This window comes from Echinops telfairi, unplaced genomic scaffold (assembly GCF_000313985.2).
Source record: "Echinops telfairi isolate 266 unplaced genomic scaffold, ASM31398v2 ScPeMD7_7469;HRSCAF=8507_0, whole genome shotgun sequence".
Taxonomy (NCBI): Eukaryota; Metazoa; Chordata; class Mammalia; order Afrosoricida; family Tenrecidae; genus Echinops; species Echinops telfairi.
In genome coordinates, this window is record NW_022111372.1 from 77,460,859 (window position 1) to 77,480,499 (window position 19,641).

The 19,641-nt window shown below is 52.4% G+C and overlaps 2 protein-coding genes across 5 annotated transcripts in view; one reads left to right on the plus strand and one right to left on the minus strand.

The window, feature by feature from the left end:
- FAXDC2 (fatty acid hydroxylase domain containing 2) overlaps positions 1 to 11,210 on the plus strand; it is a 45,204-nt gene extending 33,994 nt beyond the window's left edge. Inside the window, exons 6-9 of the mRNA XM_004696748.2 lie at positions 8,256 to 8,461; positions 8,834 to 8,939; positions 9,613 to 9,779; positions 10,486 to 11,210. Coding sequence (XP_004696805.1) covers positions 8,256 to 8,461; positions 8,834 to 8,939; positions 9,613 to 9,779; positions 10,486 to 10,639 — 633 coding nt within the window. The 3' untranslated portion in view covers positions 10,640 to 11,210. The remainder of the gene's footprint in view (positions 1 to 8,255; positions 8,462 to 8,833; positions 8,940 to 9,612; positions 9,780 to 10,485) is intronic.
- A 5,272-nt stretch (positions 11,211 to 16,482) lies between these two features.
- The window catches only part of LARP1 (La ribonucleoprotein 1, translational regulator), a 64,997-nt gene continuing 61,838 nt past the window's right edge, over positions 16,483 to 19,641 (minus strand). For all 4 annotated transcript variants that reach the window (XM_030888644.2, XM_045284645.1, XM_045284643.1 and 1 more), the window contains 3 exons: positions 18,341 to 18,450; positions 18,071 to 18,198; positions 16,483 to 16,943 (listed from right to left, as the gene is read on the minus strand). In XM_030888644.2, coding sequence (XP_030744504.1) covers positions 16,734 to 16,943; positions 18,071 to 18,198; positions 18,341 to 18,450 — 448 coding nt within the window. In that variant the 3' untranslated portion in view covers positions 16,483 to 16,733. The remainder of the gene's footprint in view (positions 16,944 to 18,070; positions 18,199 to 18,340; positions 18,451 to 19,641) is intronic.

A 19,641-nucleotide genomic window follows, 5' to 3' on the forward strand; every position in this document is an offset into this window, starting at 1 on the left:
AGGAGGATCGGGACACGCCCGCGGGGACGCTCCGGAGCCGGCAAGGACCTTAGCGCCGGGCTGCGCAGCGGCCCCGGAAGCTGAGCTGCCACCACCTGCAGGGGTCCTTGCTCTTTCCGACAGTGGCTTCAGCAACTACCGAGGCATCCTGAACCGGTGGGTGGTGAGGCTGGTCTTGAGCAACACGAGGCTGTTTTCTGAAAACCTCATTAAGTATGGCATCCGGTAGACCCCATCCAGGTGGTCTCTTTGTTCTTGAAGGACCCCTACAGCTGGCCAGCCCTGTGCCTGGTTACTGTGGCCAGTCATCGCTCTGGCTGGGTTCCAGATTGAGAAACATTTGGCAGTGGGAGCCCTGAGCGAGGAGGCGGGGCTGCTGCTGCATGTGGCCAATCTGGCCACTGCCCTCTGCCTGCCGGCCGCCGTGGCCATCCTGGTGGACACCATCACACCAGTGGGCTCAGTGGTGGCACTGGTGGTATACACCATCCTCTTCCTCAAGCGCTTCTACCGGGACGTGAACAAGTGGTGCCGCGAGCAAAGGGCCCAGCTCACGGCCTCTGGCGACAAGCGAGCCAATGGGGCTGCTGGACAGCCCGCCGTGAGTTACCCCGACAAGCTGACCCACGGAGACCTTTACTACTTTCTCTTTGCCTCCACCCTGTGTTAAGAACTCAACTTTCCAGCTGCCCCCGGATCCGGAAACACTTCCAGCTGCGCGGCTCCTGGAGATGCTCTTCCTCTTGCAGCTCCAGGTGGGGCTGATCTAGCAGTGGATGGTGCCCACCATCCAGAACTCCATGAAGCCCTTCAAGGACATGGATTACTCCCGCATCGTCTAGCGCCTCCCGAAGCTGGCTGTCGCCAACCTCCTCATCTGGCTCCTTTTCTTCTACTGGCTCTTCCACTCCTGCCTGAACCTGGGGGCTGAGCTCATGAGATTTGGAGACCAAGAGTTGTATCGGGACTGGTCCGTCAGCTGCTTCTGGCAGAACTGGAACATCCCCGTCCACAAGTGGTGCATCGGACACTTCTACAAGCCCATGCTCCACTGTGGGTCCGGCAAGAGGACTGCTAGGACAGGCATGTTCCTGGCCTTGGCTTTCTTCCATGAGTACCTGGTGAGCGTCCCTCTGCACTGTTCCAGCTCTGGGCCTTCACAGGCATGACGGCACAGGTCCCTCTGGCATGGCTCACCAGCCACTTCATCATGGGCCAGTATGGCAACACAGTGGTATGGCTGACTCTCATCATCGGGCAGCCAGTGGCGGTGCTGATGTACGCCCACGACTACTACGTGCTCCCCCATGAGGCCATGGCCACACAGGCCAACTGAATGTGTACCCCTTGCTCTCCGTGAGGCCGAGGTGTGGCCAGGGCCAGAGCACTTGCTGGCCCCCTCGGTTTTTTTGCTCCTATGGGGCCCCTCCCTCAGGGAGTGACTGTCCAGCAGGCGTGGGCTGGCCTGGATTCCCCTGTGGGGCCTGTGTGTGTCAATAAAGCGCTGTCCAGTGTGAAAAAAAAAAGTGTCCCAAAGCGAAGATGTCTCTTTGAGAACTAAGGTGTGCCTGACCAAGCCATGGTATTTTCAGCGCTTCATATTCCTGGAGTGACTGGACAATGACGAAGACAGACGGAAGAAGAAATGATGCCTTCGAAGGAAGGTGTCGGGGAAGAATACGGACCAGACCATGGAATTTCAGAAGAAAAAACAAATGGGTGTTGGAAGAGGGGCATCCAGAACGCTCCTTGGAAGTGAGGTTGGAGACATGTCACCAGGAGGCCTTCTCCCTGGAGGACATCGTGTTTGGTAAAGCAGGTCAGCATAAAAGAGGGCCCTAGATGAGATGGATTGACCCTGTGGCTGCAACCGTGGGCTGGAACATCGGCAGGACTGTGCAGATGGCGCAGGACCAGGCTGTGTTGTTTGTTGTACACAAGGTTGCTATAAGTCGGAACTGACTCGACAGCTAGTGTACACATCTCCAACTTACACTGCGCCCAGAGGAGGGCCCACTGCTCCCTGAGCCCCACGGGTCAGTGGGTGCTCTGCCCACCTCAGGAGCCTTTTGTGAAACAAGAAGGAAAACGTTGATTCTACAACCCCAGTTCTTTCCATCGCTCCATCTAAACTACCTCTAGCCCTTTCCTAGACAGATGCATACATCCATGCATACGTAGACATGTACGTTAATCCTCGCTGGGTGAATCGCCTCAGCTCTCAGGGCATTTTGTTGCAGCTTCGCACCCCAGAAGGGCAGAACGGAGCGCAAACTGCTCCTGACCCAGGCCTTTGTCAGGGCTGCCAGCCAGCAAGAAATTCCCCTGGGCCCAACTCAGCAAGCCTGGGGTTGGGGTCTCTCTCGTATGCCAAAGCCAATGTGTGGCTCTTAGAACCTTTGTCAGATCACAGTGATCTCTTTAGCACGCATCATTGACTGCATGCTTTCTTCTTCAAGGCCAAGGACCATACGTAACCTCTGTCATTGTTCATATGAGGAAACGGAACGTTCCGTGGGCCAATGGAGATGATACGGGTGGAGCCGTGATTCAAACTCGGGCCTCTCTGAGTCCTGGGCTCACGCTCTGGGCTGAGAGGCGAGGCTACACAGCTCGCAAGAACATCAGTTCGCATCTACAGCACCGTCTATGAGACTGGAGAGCGACAAGCGGAGGGTCTTGTCGCATTTTGCAGACGTGGAGGCTCAGAAAGGCGGAGTGACGGGGTCAGGTTGGGTTGCTATGAGGACACAGAGCCCGGGCTCACCTCATCTGACTCACTCTAGACTGTCCCTCGTGGGGACGCGCAGGTGCACGCCCAAGTAGGAAGGGTCTGCCACAGGTTTTGGCCATCGCTGGTCGAAAGCATGAGGAGCACATCTGCAAGGGGGGCGTGGATTCTGCCCATAGCCTGCTCAGGTTTCTCATCCATCTTTGTGGATGAATTGATCCTGCTGCCTCCTGCTTCGCAAATCTCCTCCACCGTCTCCGGACCTCCCTCACACAGGGTTACCTCACGCCCACTTGGCTGAGGAAGCAGAAGCAAGAAGAGCGCTTTCACACATTCCCACAGCTACTGCCTACCAACAGCACCTATACACCACACATGCTCTTTCACCTGGTGCCAGGTGAATGCTCCCTTGCTCCTATCTATAGCCAGTGTCTCCATCTGACCCCCTCACCTCTTACCTGCTCTTTCTTGTATATCAAAAAGTACCATCCTCTCTTCCCTTCTCTCGCATTGATTCCTCTGGTGGATTATTACACGTGTGCTGTAAGTTCCCCCACTTAAAAATACAAACCACGATTTCCCTTGCTATATCCACTCCTCCATCGCTACCACGCCCATTCCGATCGATAGCAACCTTACAGGAGGAGAACTGCTCCTTAGGGTTTCTGAGACTGTAAATCTCTACAGACAGCCTCACTTTCTCCTGCGAGGCGTGACTGTTGTTGTTAGGTGCCATAGAGTCAGCTCCAACCCACCACAACCCTGGGCACAACAGAAGGAAGCCCTGCCGGTCCTGGGCCAGCCTCACAACTGTCCCCAGGCCTGAGTCCACTGATGCAGCCACGGTGCGAGTCCTGGCCGGGGCCCTCCCTCTTTTTCACTGCCCTCCTCTTTACCAACATGACAGCTGGTCTCCAGGGACTGGGCTCTCCTGCCAATATGGCCAAAGTACAAAGGGGGTACGTACCCCCACCAAAAAACCAGATTTTTTTTCAAAGCTATGTATTTAAATTTTTTTAACAAAACAACTCTATCACCTTCAAAACACTCTCCATTACACTTGATACATTTGTTTGTCAAATCTGAAATTCCATTCTTGGAAACATTTTTCAAACTCATCTGTTTGGATGGCTGACAGCACCTCTCTACGTTGTCAAATTGCTGTCCATTCATGTCATTTACAGAAACAAAAAGAAGTCCCATGGCTCAAGGTCAGGTGAGTAAGGTCCGTGGGGCAAGGTGCATGCAGCTTTTTTGCCAAAAACTGACGCATTGAGATGGCTGCATGAGCAGGTGCATTGTCGTGGTGACAAACCCATTCCCCCGTCTGCCACAAATCAGACCTGTTTTGTCGCACACTGTTACACAATCTTTCCAGAACCTCTACATAGAAAGCTCGATTAACCGTCTGACCTGCTGGGATGACTCCAAATGCACCGTGAACCGACGTTTTTGTTTGTTCGGGACGTTAACGGGTGTCATCACTTGACATTTCACCTTTTATGAAATGAGAAAGCCACTCAGACACTTGAGTTTTTTCCATTGTAAGCTGTGTTCAACATCACAACAGTTTCTGCAGCATTTTTCCCAAGAAGGAAACGGAATTTCACAGCTGTACGCTGTTCTCTTCAATCAGCCATCACAAAAAAACAAGGTTCAAACGAAACTGCTTTTACAAAAAACTCACTGTGACCAGAGAGAACCTTTCCAGGTAACACCACTGGGTGCACTAATCCAGAATAAGTTGCTCGATGCTCGCTTAGTGGGGAAAATGCATACTTTGAAAGCTCTGCTCACCCAGTGCAGTTCCATTTTGTGTGGGTGAGGGGGCACCCCTCATCTGTATGACAACGTCATGCTATCCTCACTTCTAAGGAGCACTCTGACTTTACTTCTTCAAAGACAGATTTGTTTGTCCTTTTAGAAGTCAATGATACGTTCAGTCTTCTTCTCCAGAACCACAGTTCAAGTGCAAATAGGTTGTCAGTGGCTTCTTCCTCCGAAAAAGGAGCAGAGTCCTTTTGCAGTGTCTGCTCTGAGTCTGGACGCCCCTCTAAAACGTGTTCTCACTGGGTGATCCTGCTGGCCTTTCAGATACCTGTGACAGCTTCCAGAATCATAGCCACACCCAAGCCACCGCAGTGTGACAAACTGACGGACAAGTGGTGGGCAGAGCAGTCCGTGGGTTAGAGTGGCCGCGCCTGCGGTTAGCAGCCCAGCGCCTAACCTCTAGCCCCACCAGGCCTCCTTCGACCACTCGCACCTAACATCCATTTTTCTCTCCTTTCCGTCACAGCTCTGGGAGGAGCTGTCTAGAGTTCCCAATCCCGTTCCTTCGTTTTTGTCACCCACTATTTCGTGATGATGAAAAATTCCAAACACACATTTCCCCAACACTTAAGATATATTGAATGAAAAAATGTTAGCATATTTGCTTGCTCTGACACTGTCCCATCTACAGTTGGTCATGGGGCTGGTTCAGGACCAGGCAGCAAGTTGTCCCTGTGAGTGGAGTCAGGGAGGTGCCGTCTCAGTGGTTGCTAGCCAAAGCATCGTGTATCAAAATATAAATATGTACATCTCTAATTTTTGGCTTAACCCTTTGACAGTAAGTTCCAGGTACCATAAAACTACCCCATCTCTTAAAATAACCGCAAGAACTTTATCTCACCTTCTCTATAATCTACGGGAGCCCTGGTGGGGTAGTAACTGTAACTGGTTATGGGAGTAGAAAGCCCAGTCTTTCTCCTGCCGAGCTGCTGATGGTTTTGACAGGGCTTTCTATTCTGACTGAACAGTCAGTCTCGGAAGCCCACGGGGCCGCTGTGAGTCAGCATTGCCTCGATGGCAGTGAGTTTGGTGTGGCGAGTTTTCTCTCTAACCTTGCTCCTGTCGGGCTGCAGCCTTCGACCAGTCTTTCTCGCGGCACGGTCACCCGTGAGCCAGTCTCAATCCTGGTCTTCGTAGCCTTCCAGGAGCGTTTGCACAGCGGCTCACTCCCCGGTCCTGGGCGGATTCTCTTCACTTGGCTTCTAAGACAGCTCGCTCTCCTGTTTCTCTGCTTTCACTGGTTCCTCCTTCCCAGTCTCAGCTGCTGGTTCTTCTCAACCGAGATTTCAATCGTGACTTCTACCATCTATATGGCAACAACCCTGACATTTGTCTCCTGAACTCTGGGCTCAAACACCAACCCACCTACTTGATATGGGCTCTTGGCTCTCTACTGTACATCTCCAACATGTCCACAACGGAACTTGGTCCCCCCACCAAAAGACTTCCCACTCACACCCTTCCCAATCGGAGTCGATGCGGTCTCACCCTTCCTGCTGCTCAGGACAAAAACCATGGAGCCAGCCTCGCCTCCTTGCTTCCTCTCAGGCACCAAACCCAATCTGCTCAGAAAACTTCCTGCTTCTGTTTTCAAAACAGGTCCAAATGCCAACCAATTCTCACACCTCTCTTGCTACCAGGAAGGTCCAGTCACCATCATCTCACGCCTCTATTGTTGTAATTCCAAAGCACAGGAACCCTTTCCAATGCAAAGAAGCTTCAAAAAGTTCGGAGGAAAATTCCATTATCTTTCAAGTCTTACCCATGAACTTATCGAAACCCTCTCAGGTACAAATGTATATATTTTAAGTTGTGATACCAAGGCAACAGAACACTTGCCAAGCTCCTGCAGTTTTCCGTCAGTGTCACAGAAACATGCAATCTCTTAAAGCCCACTGGCTGGCTGCCTCAAAGGAACAAGATGTGTCAATCGGCTTCCACAGAGGTTCATGCTGCCTTGGACGCCCCATGGGCAGGTCTACCCTGTCCTATAGGGCTGCTATGAGTCGGATCAGAAATGATTCATAGGCAATGCGTCTTTGGTAACAGAAGCTCAATGGCTTCCTTAGCACCCCCGCCGGTTCTGTTAACGATTACTACTAAACTTTTGATCTCTGTGCATGCCCGTTCTAGAGACTGTATGTTAGTGGGCTTCTGCAGTATTTATCCTTTTGTGACAAACATTTCACTCAGCTGTTTTCAAGGTTCCCCCACATTGTACTATGTATCAGGACTTACTTCTCTTTGTTACATACTTGGAAAATGCTTGCAGTTTTTATCATTTGTCATCCCTTTTTTTTTGAGTAATCTTGTGTCACGGAATGCAAATTCCATGGAGACAAGAGTCTTTTTGTTTTACCCATTGCTCGATTCACAGAGCCTAGAACACAGTCTGCTAAATAAAACCAAACTCTAACCCAACGAAACCCGCCGCCATTGGGGCTACTCAACAGAGCCCCCCAGAGGGGTTTCCAGGACCTCTTTCTTCAGAGAAGCGGCTAGCTCCCGGCGAGCAGCTGGCGGGCACCCAACGGTGCAGGCAGGACTTCCTGCTGTCCACACAGGAATGCCAATCATGTTGGCAGAATTCTATTCTCATTTAGTTCCATTTTCCCAAGAACATTGTGAAGCCCCTTATCCACTGAGCGGGCACTCAGTCCATATCAGGAATAAATAGATACAACTCCATCCTGGTTAAGGTTTCCAGAAGTTGTGCCTTTGCCTTACACGTGCTTTCCGGTTGGGCTAGCCAGATGTATTGCATCCCAAGGAGTGAAGAGCGAATTCCGAAGTCAGTTAACACATGTAAGGTCCGGAAAGGCTGGAGGAAGAGGAAGGTCTCTCATCTGGGGCCACTCTGCACGTAGCTCCCATGCAACTTGCTGAGGGAGCTCAGGGAGAAATCCCTCCTGGCCAACTCTCAGGGAGTTCATTAGGACCCGGCAAATGACCTGTGGTTGTGAAGAGATTCTGTGGAGCTGGCGTGTTCTGAGAAAGCCAAGGGTCAATGGTGACTGGTTCTCAGGGAAACACGGCAGTACTGAGGTCCAATGAGAGAGCTGAAGCCAGCTCTCAACACTGGACCCTGAAGGGATCTCAGGCAGGTCCCCATCCCCATAGCTCTGCCGTGAAAACCAGGTCACATGAAGTGAGTCCGTAACTAGACAGGCAACTCCCTGGCTCACTTCCTTCTTCCAGCTGGGGGCTGGGCTGGGCTGGTCAGCAAAGGACCTTGGTGTCAGCATGCGGAGGGCTGGAGGGCTGGACTGGAATATTAGTTGGAGAGTCCACTGCCTTCTCCCAACACCTTATGGTCCCCGAGAGATCTTGCAGGAGTACGTGGGGCCTTACCAACTCCCAAGTGATCTCTCTGCTCCCATCTGGTCAGAGAAATGAGGAGAGTAGCATTACGCGCACACACACACACACGCCCACCCAGAACCAGGGCGGAGAAGGTTGCTTGGAGGGAAGTTTCTGAAGGGAGGGGTTTCTAAAGGCATTACTCATTCACCCAATACCCTGGACCTCGTTACTGCAAGGGTTCCAAACCTGAGCTGCTTGGCAACCCAGGGCTGACCAGCCCTCTCTCCCAGCATCTACCTCAAGTGGGCACAGGGCAGCCTGCTTTCTAGAAGGGACAATAGGCAGTAGTCTGACTTCTCACACTCTTACCCATCTCCCTCCTCTCGGACAGGTGGACCCTGTGAAACTACGCCAGGCCCTCCGGGCCGTTCTCTTCAATCAGTTCGTGATCTCTCTGCCCATCGTGATCGCCCTCTACCCCTTCCTCAAGTGGTGGGGAGACCCGTGCCGCCGAGAGCTGCCCACCTTCCACTGGTTCCTCCTGGAGCTGGTCATCTTCACCCTGGTGGAAGAAGTCATGTTCTACTACTCACACCGGTGAGCACAGCCACCCCAGGGCTCCCTGGATTGCAGGTGTAGGACCAGCATCCCCTGGCCACAAGTGCCTCCCACAAGGACTTAACTCACACTGACCACTTGGGACAGCTAGGGAGTACACAGAAAAGCACCTTCTCCGCTTGTGTGATGCAGGGTGTTCCCTGTGCTTTTCCATGTTAAACCCTTTCTGGGCATGTAACACACCCCCCCTCCCTGTTTCACAGCAGATATACATGCAGCTTCAAAGCTGGGGCTGGGGCTGGGGCTGGGAGTTCCAAGCTGTGGCAGGGTTGAGTCATAGGGCTTTGCATGGTATGGTTGGGGGAGTGAGGAGGGGCGTTGCAAAGAAACGATTTTGCCTCCATGTTCCAGGCTCTTTCACCACCCAGCTCTCTACAAGAAGATCCACAAGAAACACCACGAGTGGACAGCCCCCGTTGGTGTGGTCTCGCTCTATGCCCACCCTGTAGAGCACTTGGTGAGTCACAATCCACCCTCCCCAAAGGCAAAGGGCAGGGGACCCACACTCACTCACCACATCTTGCTGACAACACATATACGACACTCTGCTAGATGGCAGGCCATCACGTGTGCACCTCCCCCGCACACCTCTACCAAGCCTGCTGTGTTTCTCCAGGGGCTGGCCTCGCCTGACATCAAGTCGAAAGGAGGTGAGACAAAATCTCGCCGTCCTTGCTCTGAAGAGCATTCTGGCCATCCTTCTGTTGACACATTTGTCCTTTCAGCAGCCCAGGGTGCTTTCATTCATGCGTGGTCCTCTGGAGGGGCCTCGAGAGGCAGGCCCGCAGCGAAGCAGATGGACACTGGCTGCCACAGGGGTGCAAGCCCAGGAAGAGTTGTGAGGCTGGCGCAGGCCGGGCAGGGCTTCCTTCTGTCGGATGTGCGGTGGAGGGGCTAAGGGTGACAGAGAGGACCTCTTTAGAGGTCATGCTAATGGCAAAGTGGAGGCTTGTGTACGAACTTGTCCAAAGTTAAGGATGAACAAGTCTTCAACACATCGGCATACTGAAACCCTCTCAGCTTCTCCAGAGCTGCCCCGAGGAGTCTTCCGGGTACTCCTCAGGCCAAGGGGGCACCCACATGAATTCTATCACCTTGTGTCCTGCCTTCAACCATCTTTCTCTTTGCAGGTGTCCAATATGCTGCCACCTGTCCTGGGTCCCCTAGTAATGGGTTCCCACTTGTCATCCATCACCATATGGTTCTCCTTGGCCCTCATCACCACCACCATCTCCCACTGCGGCTACCACCTCCCGTTCCTGCCTTCACCTGAATTCCACGACTACCACCATCTCAAGTAAGGCCACCACCCTCTCTCCTGGGGCTTCTGCTGGGAGGTAATAGTGGGTGCCACTGAGGGCAGGGACCTCTGCAGGGGAGAAACAGGACCACACCGGACCCAGAGCACCTTGTCTTTTCCCCTCGTCCTTTTCCCCCGTTGGGTCCTCCTGTAACTGGGGCTTCTTAACCTTTATGTGGATTGTGGGCTTAAGCCTTAAGCCCCCAGGAAATGTAGCCTGGTCCCCAGTCCCCCCCACCCCCTTTCAAGTATCTAACGTGAACTATAGCCACTCTCTTCGGACCCGTGCCTATGTCCAGGCCAGCCCTAACCGGACTCTCTGAAAGCCTTTGCCCCCAGGCATGGTCAGTGCCCCCCTGGTACCCGCTCACCCGAACCCAACCATTGGGAGGGGAGGGCCGGGAAATCAGCACTTCAGTGTGTTTCACGCAAATGATGCAGAAACGAGCCCAGCTCTGCCAGGGTCCTCAAACCTGCATCAGAATCACCTGGGGATGGGGGTGCCAGAAGACGGCTCCAGATTTGGCAGGGCTGGGGGAGCCTCAGGAGCCAACACCTTTCTTAGCCCCCAAGTTACTCTGATGCAGGTAGTCAGGATGGCGGTGGGTACGAGGGCTTGGAAGTGCCTTAAGCCCCCAGGAAATAGAGCCTGTTCCCCAGTCTTCCCGCCTGACCCCACCACCCCTACCTCTCTCTCCACCAGGTTCACCCAGTGCTATGGGGTGCTGGGAGTGCTAGACCACCTCCACGGGACTGACACGCTGTTTAAGCAGACCAAAGCATACGAGAGACACGTCCTGCTGCTGGGCCTCACCCCACTCTCTGAGAGTATCCCAGACTCCCCAAAGATGAAGTGAGGGCCGGCCCTAATGCCACTGCTACTGCCCCTTAGCAGTGAGTGAGCACCAGCCCGAGACTAGCAAGCACACCTGACAACTGATTCCTAGAGCCGCACGCTTAACAGCATGCAAAGCGGGCCCGGGGCTCTCCCGAACCACTGCCCCGGCACATCCCCACTTTTCCAAGGTTTGCTTCTCACCTTGCTTCTACCCCCACAGTTCGTCTTGGAAATGCACAGGGGCAGTTATCGGCCGTGTCCCATTGGGCCGCCATGAGCCGGCATTGGCTCGAAGGCAGTGAGTGAGCCGTGCATGAAAAGCCACCACCTGAACAAAATCCGGAGGAGGCTTCTGACAATTTGGAGGGGCGGGTGTCACAAAAACTAGCCTTCAGCAACGTGCACCCAAGTGGCGTTGGCAGTCTGTCCCCGAGAACTGCTTTCTGTCATATAGGTTTACCTTACCGAACCTTCTACGGTAGTGCTGCTTTAGGTTTTGTGTCACTTTGCAGGTGACTTTTGGGTAAGGTGACCAGACGTCCCGCTTTTGGCAGGACAGTCCTGATTTTTGACAATTTTTCCCATGTCCCGCGGCGTTTTTAAAAAGTCCTGATTTTTGGAAAGAATGCACAAGCTAGGGTATACGGTTTTCAGCTGCCATGTGGCTACTTCGCCAGGATATAAGTTTTATCAATGGTGTCCCACTTTACCAACGTTAAAATCCGGTCACCTTACTTTTGGGGTCCAAAGTTTTCTGAAATGGTTAACTGCGCCTCCCCATTCATTTTTGCTTACACCAGGTTGGTAGAACACCACTTCCAGGTAGCAGGGACAGCCTGTACTCCTGTAGGGGACAAGGGGTTGGTTTAAGGAAGAAAAAAAATTCCCCAAGATGGAGGCCAGCACTGGGCGGGCTCCTCTGTGACCTGTGGTGGGACAGGTGGCCCCAGGGAGAGCTTGCAGCGCAGGGCAGGGGGGCAAATGGTATAAGAAGCTTTTCTGGTACTGTATTTGGCCAGAACAGCCTGGGCAGGTTACAGGGAGCCTGTTTTGACCCTGCCAGTCCAGTCCCCACAGCCCCTGACAGCCTTACCCCCTCCCTGTATCGAAGGCCCTGCCTCAGCTCTGCCCCCTCCCCCCAAACTTCCGAAATGAAACACCAGCCAGACAAGAGCGGCAGCTTAGATGGAAACAGCAAACTTCAACTTCAGCTTTACGTGGACACCAAAGCCAAGCAGGGGTCAGCAGTGCTGGCCTTTGGGGCCATTCAACTGAGTGCCCTTTGGTAACCACCATGGAGCAGGGCCAGGAAGGGTAGAAACGGCGCCTGTGAGTCCCCAAAAGTGTAATGAAATCTTACCTGAAACCCCTGGGGTAACGAAAGCACACAGCCCTACTCCTGGTCTCAGCTCGGCACTGTGGGGTGCCTTGCAGCTCCCAAGAGCAGTAGTGTAACTGGGGAGCACCCCATCAACTCGATTCTTGTACAAACTACAATGCACTTTGGAACTTTCCCTTCTCTTCTGCCACGAAAAACACGTTTCATAAAATAGTTTTAACTTTAATAGGCTAAGTCTCCAGGCAGATACCCAAAATGACATTCCCCTCATGGTCCCCCAGCTCGGGAGGACCTGCCCCGCCTCCCAGTTACATCTCGGTGGAACAAGCTCCCTCGCTGTGACAGCTCTTTGCACAGCTGGAAGCTCATGTACATGACTAATTTCTACAAATAAACATTTAGAAAGTCATTCTGTGTGGAATGTTGAAGGGTCGGGGCTCGGGAAGAAGTGTATAAGCCAATGTGGATACGCGCTTTTCCCCAAGATCTTTTCATTCGAGGCTTGTGGTGGGCACCTGGGCTGGGGTGGCGATTTCTCTCTTCTACATCAAACAGGGAGAAACCCTGTGATGGGGAGACAGATAAAAGGACGAGTTTGCAACTCCCAGCAGGTAAGAGGAAGCGTGGAAAAGTCTCCTTGCACTTCATTAGATCTCCTTCTCCATTAGCACGTCAGTGCAGAGGGCACACCCACCAAGGCCTGTTTCAAGGTGAAGAAGAGAATGAAGCCCGATTCCTCCCAAGTAACCTTTGGTTGAGCCTGGAGTCCTGGACATTCTCACCTTTGGCCTATGGGTGCTATCAGAAGTGGGGGGTGTTGAAGTGCCTGTGCACCGGTGAATGAACTCTCTGGAGGGCTAGTCTAGGGACGGTTCAGGCGACGGCCGTAGGAGACTGGTCAGAGCAATGGATAAATAGGCGCCACCTCCCTTTTAGTGCTGTCATCACACATCCTGGGCCAGAGACAAAACATTCAGAATCTGCTCCTATAGCGGGCCTTCGGGGGCAACAAGGTGGGCCCATCACGGGATGAGGGTTCGTTCTCCCCACACAATGAGGCAAACTCTCTCCTGGCTCCTGAGACGATGTTCAGAGTATACAGTGGCCTGCAACTCCTTTTGTAGAATGGCTTGTCCGTCTCGTGGCATGGACTAGCTCCCCCACCTCCCAGCCCGTGAGGAGGGAATGCAGGACACCACAGAAGCTGCCTGGCTGCACAAGCAGCCATAGCAGCTCCACGTGGAGCCATACCCCCAGCAGGGCTCTCACCAGGTCCCTGCCTGGAGTCGTCCTTGCCTCCCCCCACCCCCAGCTGAAACCCAGATGGGAGACAAGCCACTATTTTGCCTTTTCAAGTTTTTATTTTTATACATTTTTTTTGTATTAAAAAGAAAAGCATAATTACCACAAATTACAAAGGACTAAAGCAGGACTAGAATACTCAATGAATCACTTCAGCCTGGAAAGCAGATACTCTCAATAATATTAATGTTATAATACAAGCTCATTCAAGTATTTTACACATTTCCTTTTCTGTATTTTGTTGTCCTTTTCAATGTGATCTCCCAGCACATGGTAAAGAGAAGGTACTCTGAGCGGGAGGCGGGCCCTGCTCTGCAAAGCCAGGTGAGCAGTTCGCCTCTGCAGTGAGAATGGGCTGTCCGTTCCTCATCTCTGCCTCTGCCATCCACACGGCTCAAGGAACGCGGGGCTCGGGCCGAGCCAGACCTTGCACACAGGAGACTCTGGGGTCCCCTTCAGGATAGAGCCACATTGCTAACCAGGATTCTGGCAAGCCTTGCCCTGCGACCCTCCCAAGTCATCTTCCTTGCCTCTTTGCTTCCTTCCAAGGTCTTCTGAGCCGCTTTATTTTCTTTCGTTCATAAAATTTAGAGGTGGGGTGAGGGGGTAGCTGTGATGGAACAAAACAAAATCTAACTCCGACCTTCAGGCTCAGCATGACGCCTGTCCCAGGCTGGGGCCCTTCTGTCCTGGTGTTGCATTGCCCCCAGATTCCATGGAGGGCACGAACACCTATCCCTGGCCAGGGTTGAGGCACACAGACCTGGTGGTGTCTGGTGATCACAGGGCGTGTTGGCGTGGACCAACTTTGGAAGGGTTTGGGATGAGCACAGGGATGTGGGGCGGGGCGTTGCTGTTTCAGGTCTTGGATCCCCCAAGGGAGGACTCCTGGTGGGTGTGAAGTGGCAAAGTCCTGGTGGCCCGCCACTCCTGACATGCTTGTCACAGATACGCCGGTCCTAAATTCAAGTGTCTTCAGAAAGTGAAGATGTAAACTACTCTTTGCAACATCAACTCCTAACATGTTACCAAAAGAAAAAGGACCCCCCTCCCCCCACCTCAGTTGAGATGAAGTCCTCACCTTGCCACCCCAATGGGGCTTTTTCTTGGAGGGGGAGGGGGAGTCAGGGAGAGGATGGCAGCCCCTGACCTGGAGACAAACTCCAGATCACAGCCCCCCCGCCCCCCGCCTGTTTCCTTATGCTCCCAAACCCAGCCAAGGACAAGTACTGAGGTTTCTGTGGTGCCGGATACAGTACAGGGCTGAGTGACCCCAAGCAGGAAAGGGGGAGTGATGGAAGGGTTCCCAGGAGTCCAGTGTCTGGCATAATGTGGGGCAGAGAAAGGCCTTCGATCCCATCGTCCTGGCGAGACCACTCACTCACCTGACCCCCGTGGCTTCTTCTGTGAGCGCTGGAGTTTCCCACACACTAACCACTGGCAGGGCCAAGCTGGGGGCAGGTGCAGGCTAAAGGCAGGGATGTGCCCTGGAGACAGAGGCAAGCCTAGGACCGTGTCCCCTACTCCCAACCTTTGGGCCCAACACAAGAACCATCTGAGAGGGGCAATGACCTCCCAGCAATTGAGCATCAAGACCACAGACTCCTCTCCTGTTGCCTGGTTCCCACTGGGGGTAAACAAGCAGTCATGCCTTTACCCAATACACACCCCAAAGTCTGTGTGGCCAGCCCTTGGTCACCCTCCTTAGCATGTGATGACAGGATACACCCCAGCCATTCCACTGTCACTCACAGCCCAACCCAGGCAGTTAGTGGCTGGAGAAGTCAGGTATACTCTATGTCCACATATACCTTCCTGCCACAGGGCTTCAGCTGCTGGCAGGGTTCCCCCTCAGCCCCCAACTCCTCACCCCTTCTTTCCAGGCAGAGTCAACTGGAGGGTGGGCAGAGATTGCTCACAGAAGGGAGTACAATATGGGGGGAGAGCCCACCAGACCTGAGGGAGGAGACATGGCACCTCTCTCCACCTTCTGTGAGGGACAAGAGCCTCGTGGAAGGCTCAGATCTTTCAGGCCAGCACATAAACACTGCCACACCGCAGCTGCCAGGGGGTGCAGTCCCCCTCTGCGGTAGAGGAGACGTTCAAGCGGAGGGCAAGTGTTCCAGATGTAGGCCAACTCTGTTCTCAACAGTCTGAAACAAACTTGGCCTTGGGGTTCCAAGGGTAGGTTGCAAGGTGTCCCGGAAGGACGGGATCCGGTGCGAGACAACAGCAAGCAGAGTGAGGACACAACAGAGGCAGCAGTGTACAGACACGGGACGTCAGCTTCGACGATGCAACAGCAGGGATATTGCGGGCGCAGCTTGGATGGAAGCCGCCCTCAACTCTCTCACCTCCAGCCAGGAGGCGTGGCACATGCAACTCAGTCCAGAGAAAGGGTCCAGCCAATCCAAGCCCAGGCACATCCAGAGAAGGTGGGAGCTCCAGGAGCGGACTCCAGCGAGGAAAACAGGCATTTGGGTATTTCAGATCCCCACTCCACAATAAGGCAACTTTTAAAAAAATATTATTTCCAAGAACAACAACAAAAAACAACCGAGGGTAGAGGAAAGACGTAACTTCCGGAGGATGGGGCGGGCGGGGGCTGGGGGTGTGTTTCTGATTTTATTCTGTTTTTGTTTTGGGTTTTTTTTTGGTCTTTTACGGTTGAAATTTTTTTTGTCCCCCCCACCCCCCATTTTCACAAGGATGGAAAGGTCAGAGAAAAATAAAGTAAATCATCTTTCAATAGTCTTTTCTGGTATGAGCAGCGTCTCTGGGCCAGGAAATAAGGGGAAGAGGGGAGTAGGGAAGGGGTTGAAACCTTCCCCCAAACCCCACTTTTAAATCCTTTGGTTTCCTTCTTCCAGGCGATGGCAGAAGGGTGTGGTGGGTGGGACAGCAGGCAGAGAACACCAGTGGTGGCAAGCCCCTGATGATCATGGGGCCAGTGCTCCTGGGGCCCAGGTGCTTCCAGAGCCTTTGTGGGACAGTGCTGGACAACGGGCCCGCAGTGCCTTCTTGAGGCTGCATAGTTGGCTTGAGGGGACGCAGGAAGAGGCTGCGGGTGGGGACCAGGGTTGCGGCCTACCAGCCGCGGGCAGGCTGCAGAGTGATTTTGGTAATCCAGACGAACTATCAATAATTTAAAACTTGATATATATATGTATATATATATATATATAAAAAAAATCTCCCCCCCCTTCCCCCCCACCCCCACCCCCACGAAGAAGCTAGGATATGAAGAGTCATGGAGAGAGGATAGGGAGGGGATATGTGGAAGCTCCTGCCCAGAGGGGTGCCTCTTGATAGACCACATGGTGTGTACACCACTCCTCAGCACAAGAGCCTGTCCCAAGAACTCTAGGCCTGTCCCTTTGAAGTCTCCTCTCCTGGGACCGGGCACCCCTGCATGGCATCTCATCTAACCCACCCCACCCCCTTCTCCCTCACCCCAGGGCGACAGGGCAGTTCACTTTCCCAAAGTCTGTGTGTCTGAAGGCTGGCTTGTCCATTTGGCATCTTCCCGGATGGGCTGGCCTGTGGGGGGCGTGGGCGGTTGGCTGATCATGGTGGTGGTCCTGCTGGAAGACTGGGAAGGGCACCGCTTTCTGCCCTCACCGCTGCCACCTCCTGCTGCCACTGGGTGTCGCTTGTGGTTGCCCTCCTCACCCATAGGGGGCTGCAAAAAAGGGGGTTACCACGGTTAGTGGGTACCATTCACACCCAAGGTGTAATTTTGTCCAGGGTTCCAGAGTCAGTTAAGAACTGGACACTCAATTTGAACCAGGCCATCTACCCCAAAGCCCAGACTTATCCATGTGTCCGCTCCTCTTCTGAGGAACTTGGCTGGTGCAGGAGAACACACTAAGCTGAGAAGCCTCCGTTCAGAAGGTTCAGATGCTCCTGGGGGCCCCTCCAGGCCTGACACAGTGCACGGAACTAAGTCGGATACACTGGCTGAGCTCATCCTGAACCACGCTCTCAAGCCTGCCCGTTACAGGTGTTCTCCATGTGTCCTCCCACCTCCAAGGTTTCAAGTTCTCAAAGCCCCACTCGGAGGCTTTATCAGCTGTGTCACTATGTCATTTCTAAGAAGCCCTGCCTATGTGTTAAATGACACCAATATAAAGTGCCCCACACAAAGCTTGGCACACAGCAGGCATTCATCAAGGGCCACTTAAAAAAATAAACGTGAAGGGCTTTATCAACTGAACACACTACTCCACAATCACCACTAGATGTCACTGTTGAGGCACAGCTCCAAGGAGGAGGAGAATCAATTCACAAACCTCTGTGGCTGGTCCGGCCCAGACAATATTTCAGTTTCTATCTGTGTGCCGCTACAGATAGACTCAAAACTTAAACTGTCTGCCATTGATTGAGTAGATTTGGACTCAGAGTGATGCTGCAGGGCAGAGTAAAACCGGTCCGGCGGCTTTCTAAGACTAAATTGTGACTACGGGAGGTTCTGAAGTGCTGGCCTTGTGGTTCACAGCCGACTCTACACAAGTGGCCCTCCAGGTTCTGGTGAGTGGACGGCGAGGCAGGAGGGAAAGGCTGCCAGAGGCGATGCGCTGGCAGTTTGGGAGTCTCGATTCATTTACAATAGAGAGGCAGGGACAATCACCAAACAACTCCACACTCACCTGCCAGTTTACAAATGGAAGCAAAACACCAAAAACCAATTAGGGCCCACATGGGGGTAAAGGGTCCCTCTGGGTTGATGGCAGAATTGAGCCCAGATTCTGGTTTGTGGTAGTTTTTCGTTTCTCAGAACACAAGGGGGTGAGGGAGAGTTTCACTTACATCCACTCGGAAGTCTTCAAGGCGTCGGAATTTGCCGAGGTATTCTTGCAGTTTGGGGTCAATATCCAAGTTTTTGGCTTTGGAATATTTCAAGAAGGCCCAGAACTTCTCCAGCCCATAGAGTTGTCCTGTAGCAGAACAGAGAGAGGTGGAGAAGCTGGCTGCATGGAGGAGCTGGCACAGTAATGGGACGGGTCCCCCGGGAAACAGGTCTGTCTGGAAAGTGGCCCCTGTGATCGTGACCCATGGAGATCCAACTCCTGCTCTCACCAGCTTCGTAGTCCTTCACGGTCTCCTCCTGGAAATCTTTGAAGATGTCCAAACGGAACTTCTTTTCCAGGCCGTAACTGTAGTATCGGAAAAGGCACTCCAGCCCGTACCTGTGGGAGAGGCGGGGGAGGTCAGGAGCAAGCTCGTCAGGTGTGCAAGGGGAAGTAAGACACCTGGGTAACAAACAGACTAATTCCGCTCACAAAGGATCTTCTTTACGGAGAGTTAACATTCCATATTGTCTACGTGGGTCCAGCATGAAATAAAGTCACGTGGTCTCATGTATAAAGTCCATGGTCCCAATATCAGTAAAGCCACGGAAAATTCAAGGTACAGTGGTCCACAATAACAGACAAGTACAATGTTGTGATGTGCACCAAATAATATTATTTCTGTATGATATATTACTAACTGCTCTGCTGTTAGAGATGTTTCAGTGTATCTGGAAGTGTTTAGTTTTTTTTCTTACACATAGAAAGTTTAATACACACTAAGACAAACATTTGACTAACTGTTCCAACTTATTTACACATTAGATGTTGAGTGGGCGTTAAGTGATGCGTGACTGTACAAACTGGCCCATTAAATTCCACCTGTCACCCAGACCCACTTGTCATTCCCATTATTTGCATATATTGTCTACACCTGCATTCTTTTACTAGTTTAGGAAATACAACATGGCCCATAAAACCTTATTTACTATCTGGAGTTTTAGAAACAGCTTGCCAATCCTTGGTATACATTCTCTGTGATGTAACACTAATTCATTATTCTAACTCAGAAATTTCACTGCTAGGACTGCAATTAGTGATAGAAATTATGAAAATGTGAATATTTAGATTGTATTGACATACAATGGTGCATATAGCAGCACTACTAAAAAACTAAAATCTAGATTTCTTATGAGATGCATTTAAGAAAACTATGTTTCCAGTTCTTATCTGTACCTGTGTACATGCTCTGATCTAACCAGATTTGTTAAGGTGGCATTGGGGTCATGATAGTGAGGGGGAGGAAGCATTAATGAACTAGAGGAATGTTGTGTTTCATCGGTGCTACATTGCACCCTGTTTGGTTCTCGTCTCCTCCCCGCGACCCTTCTATAACGGGATGTCCAATGGCCTACAGATGGGTTTTGGGTCTCTACTCCCTAGTCCCCCTCATTCACAATTATATGTTTTTTTTGTTCTGGATCTTTGATGCCTGATCCTATCAACACCTCATGATTACTCAGGCTGGGTGTGCTTCTTCCATGTGGGCTTTGTTGCTTCTCAGCTAGATGGCTGCTTGTTTATCTTCAA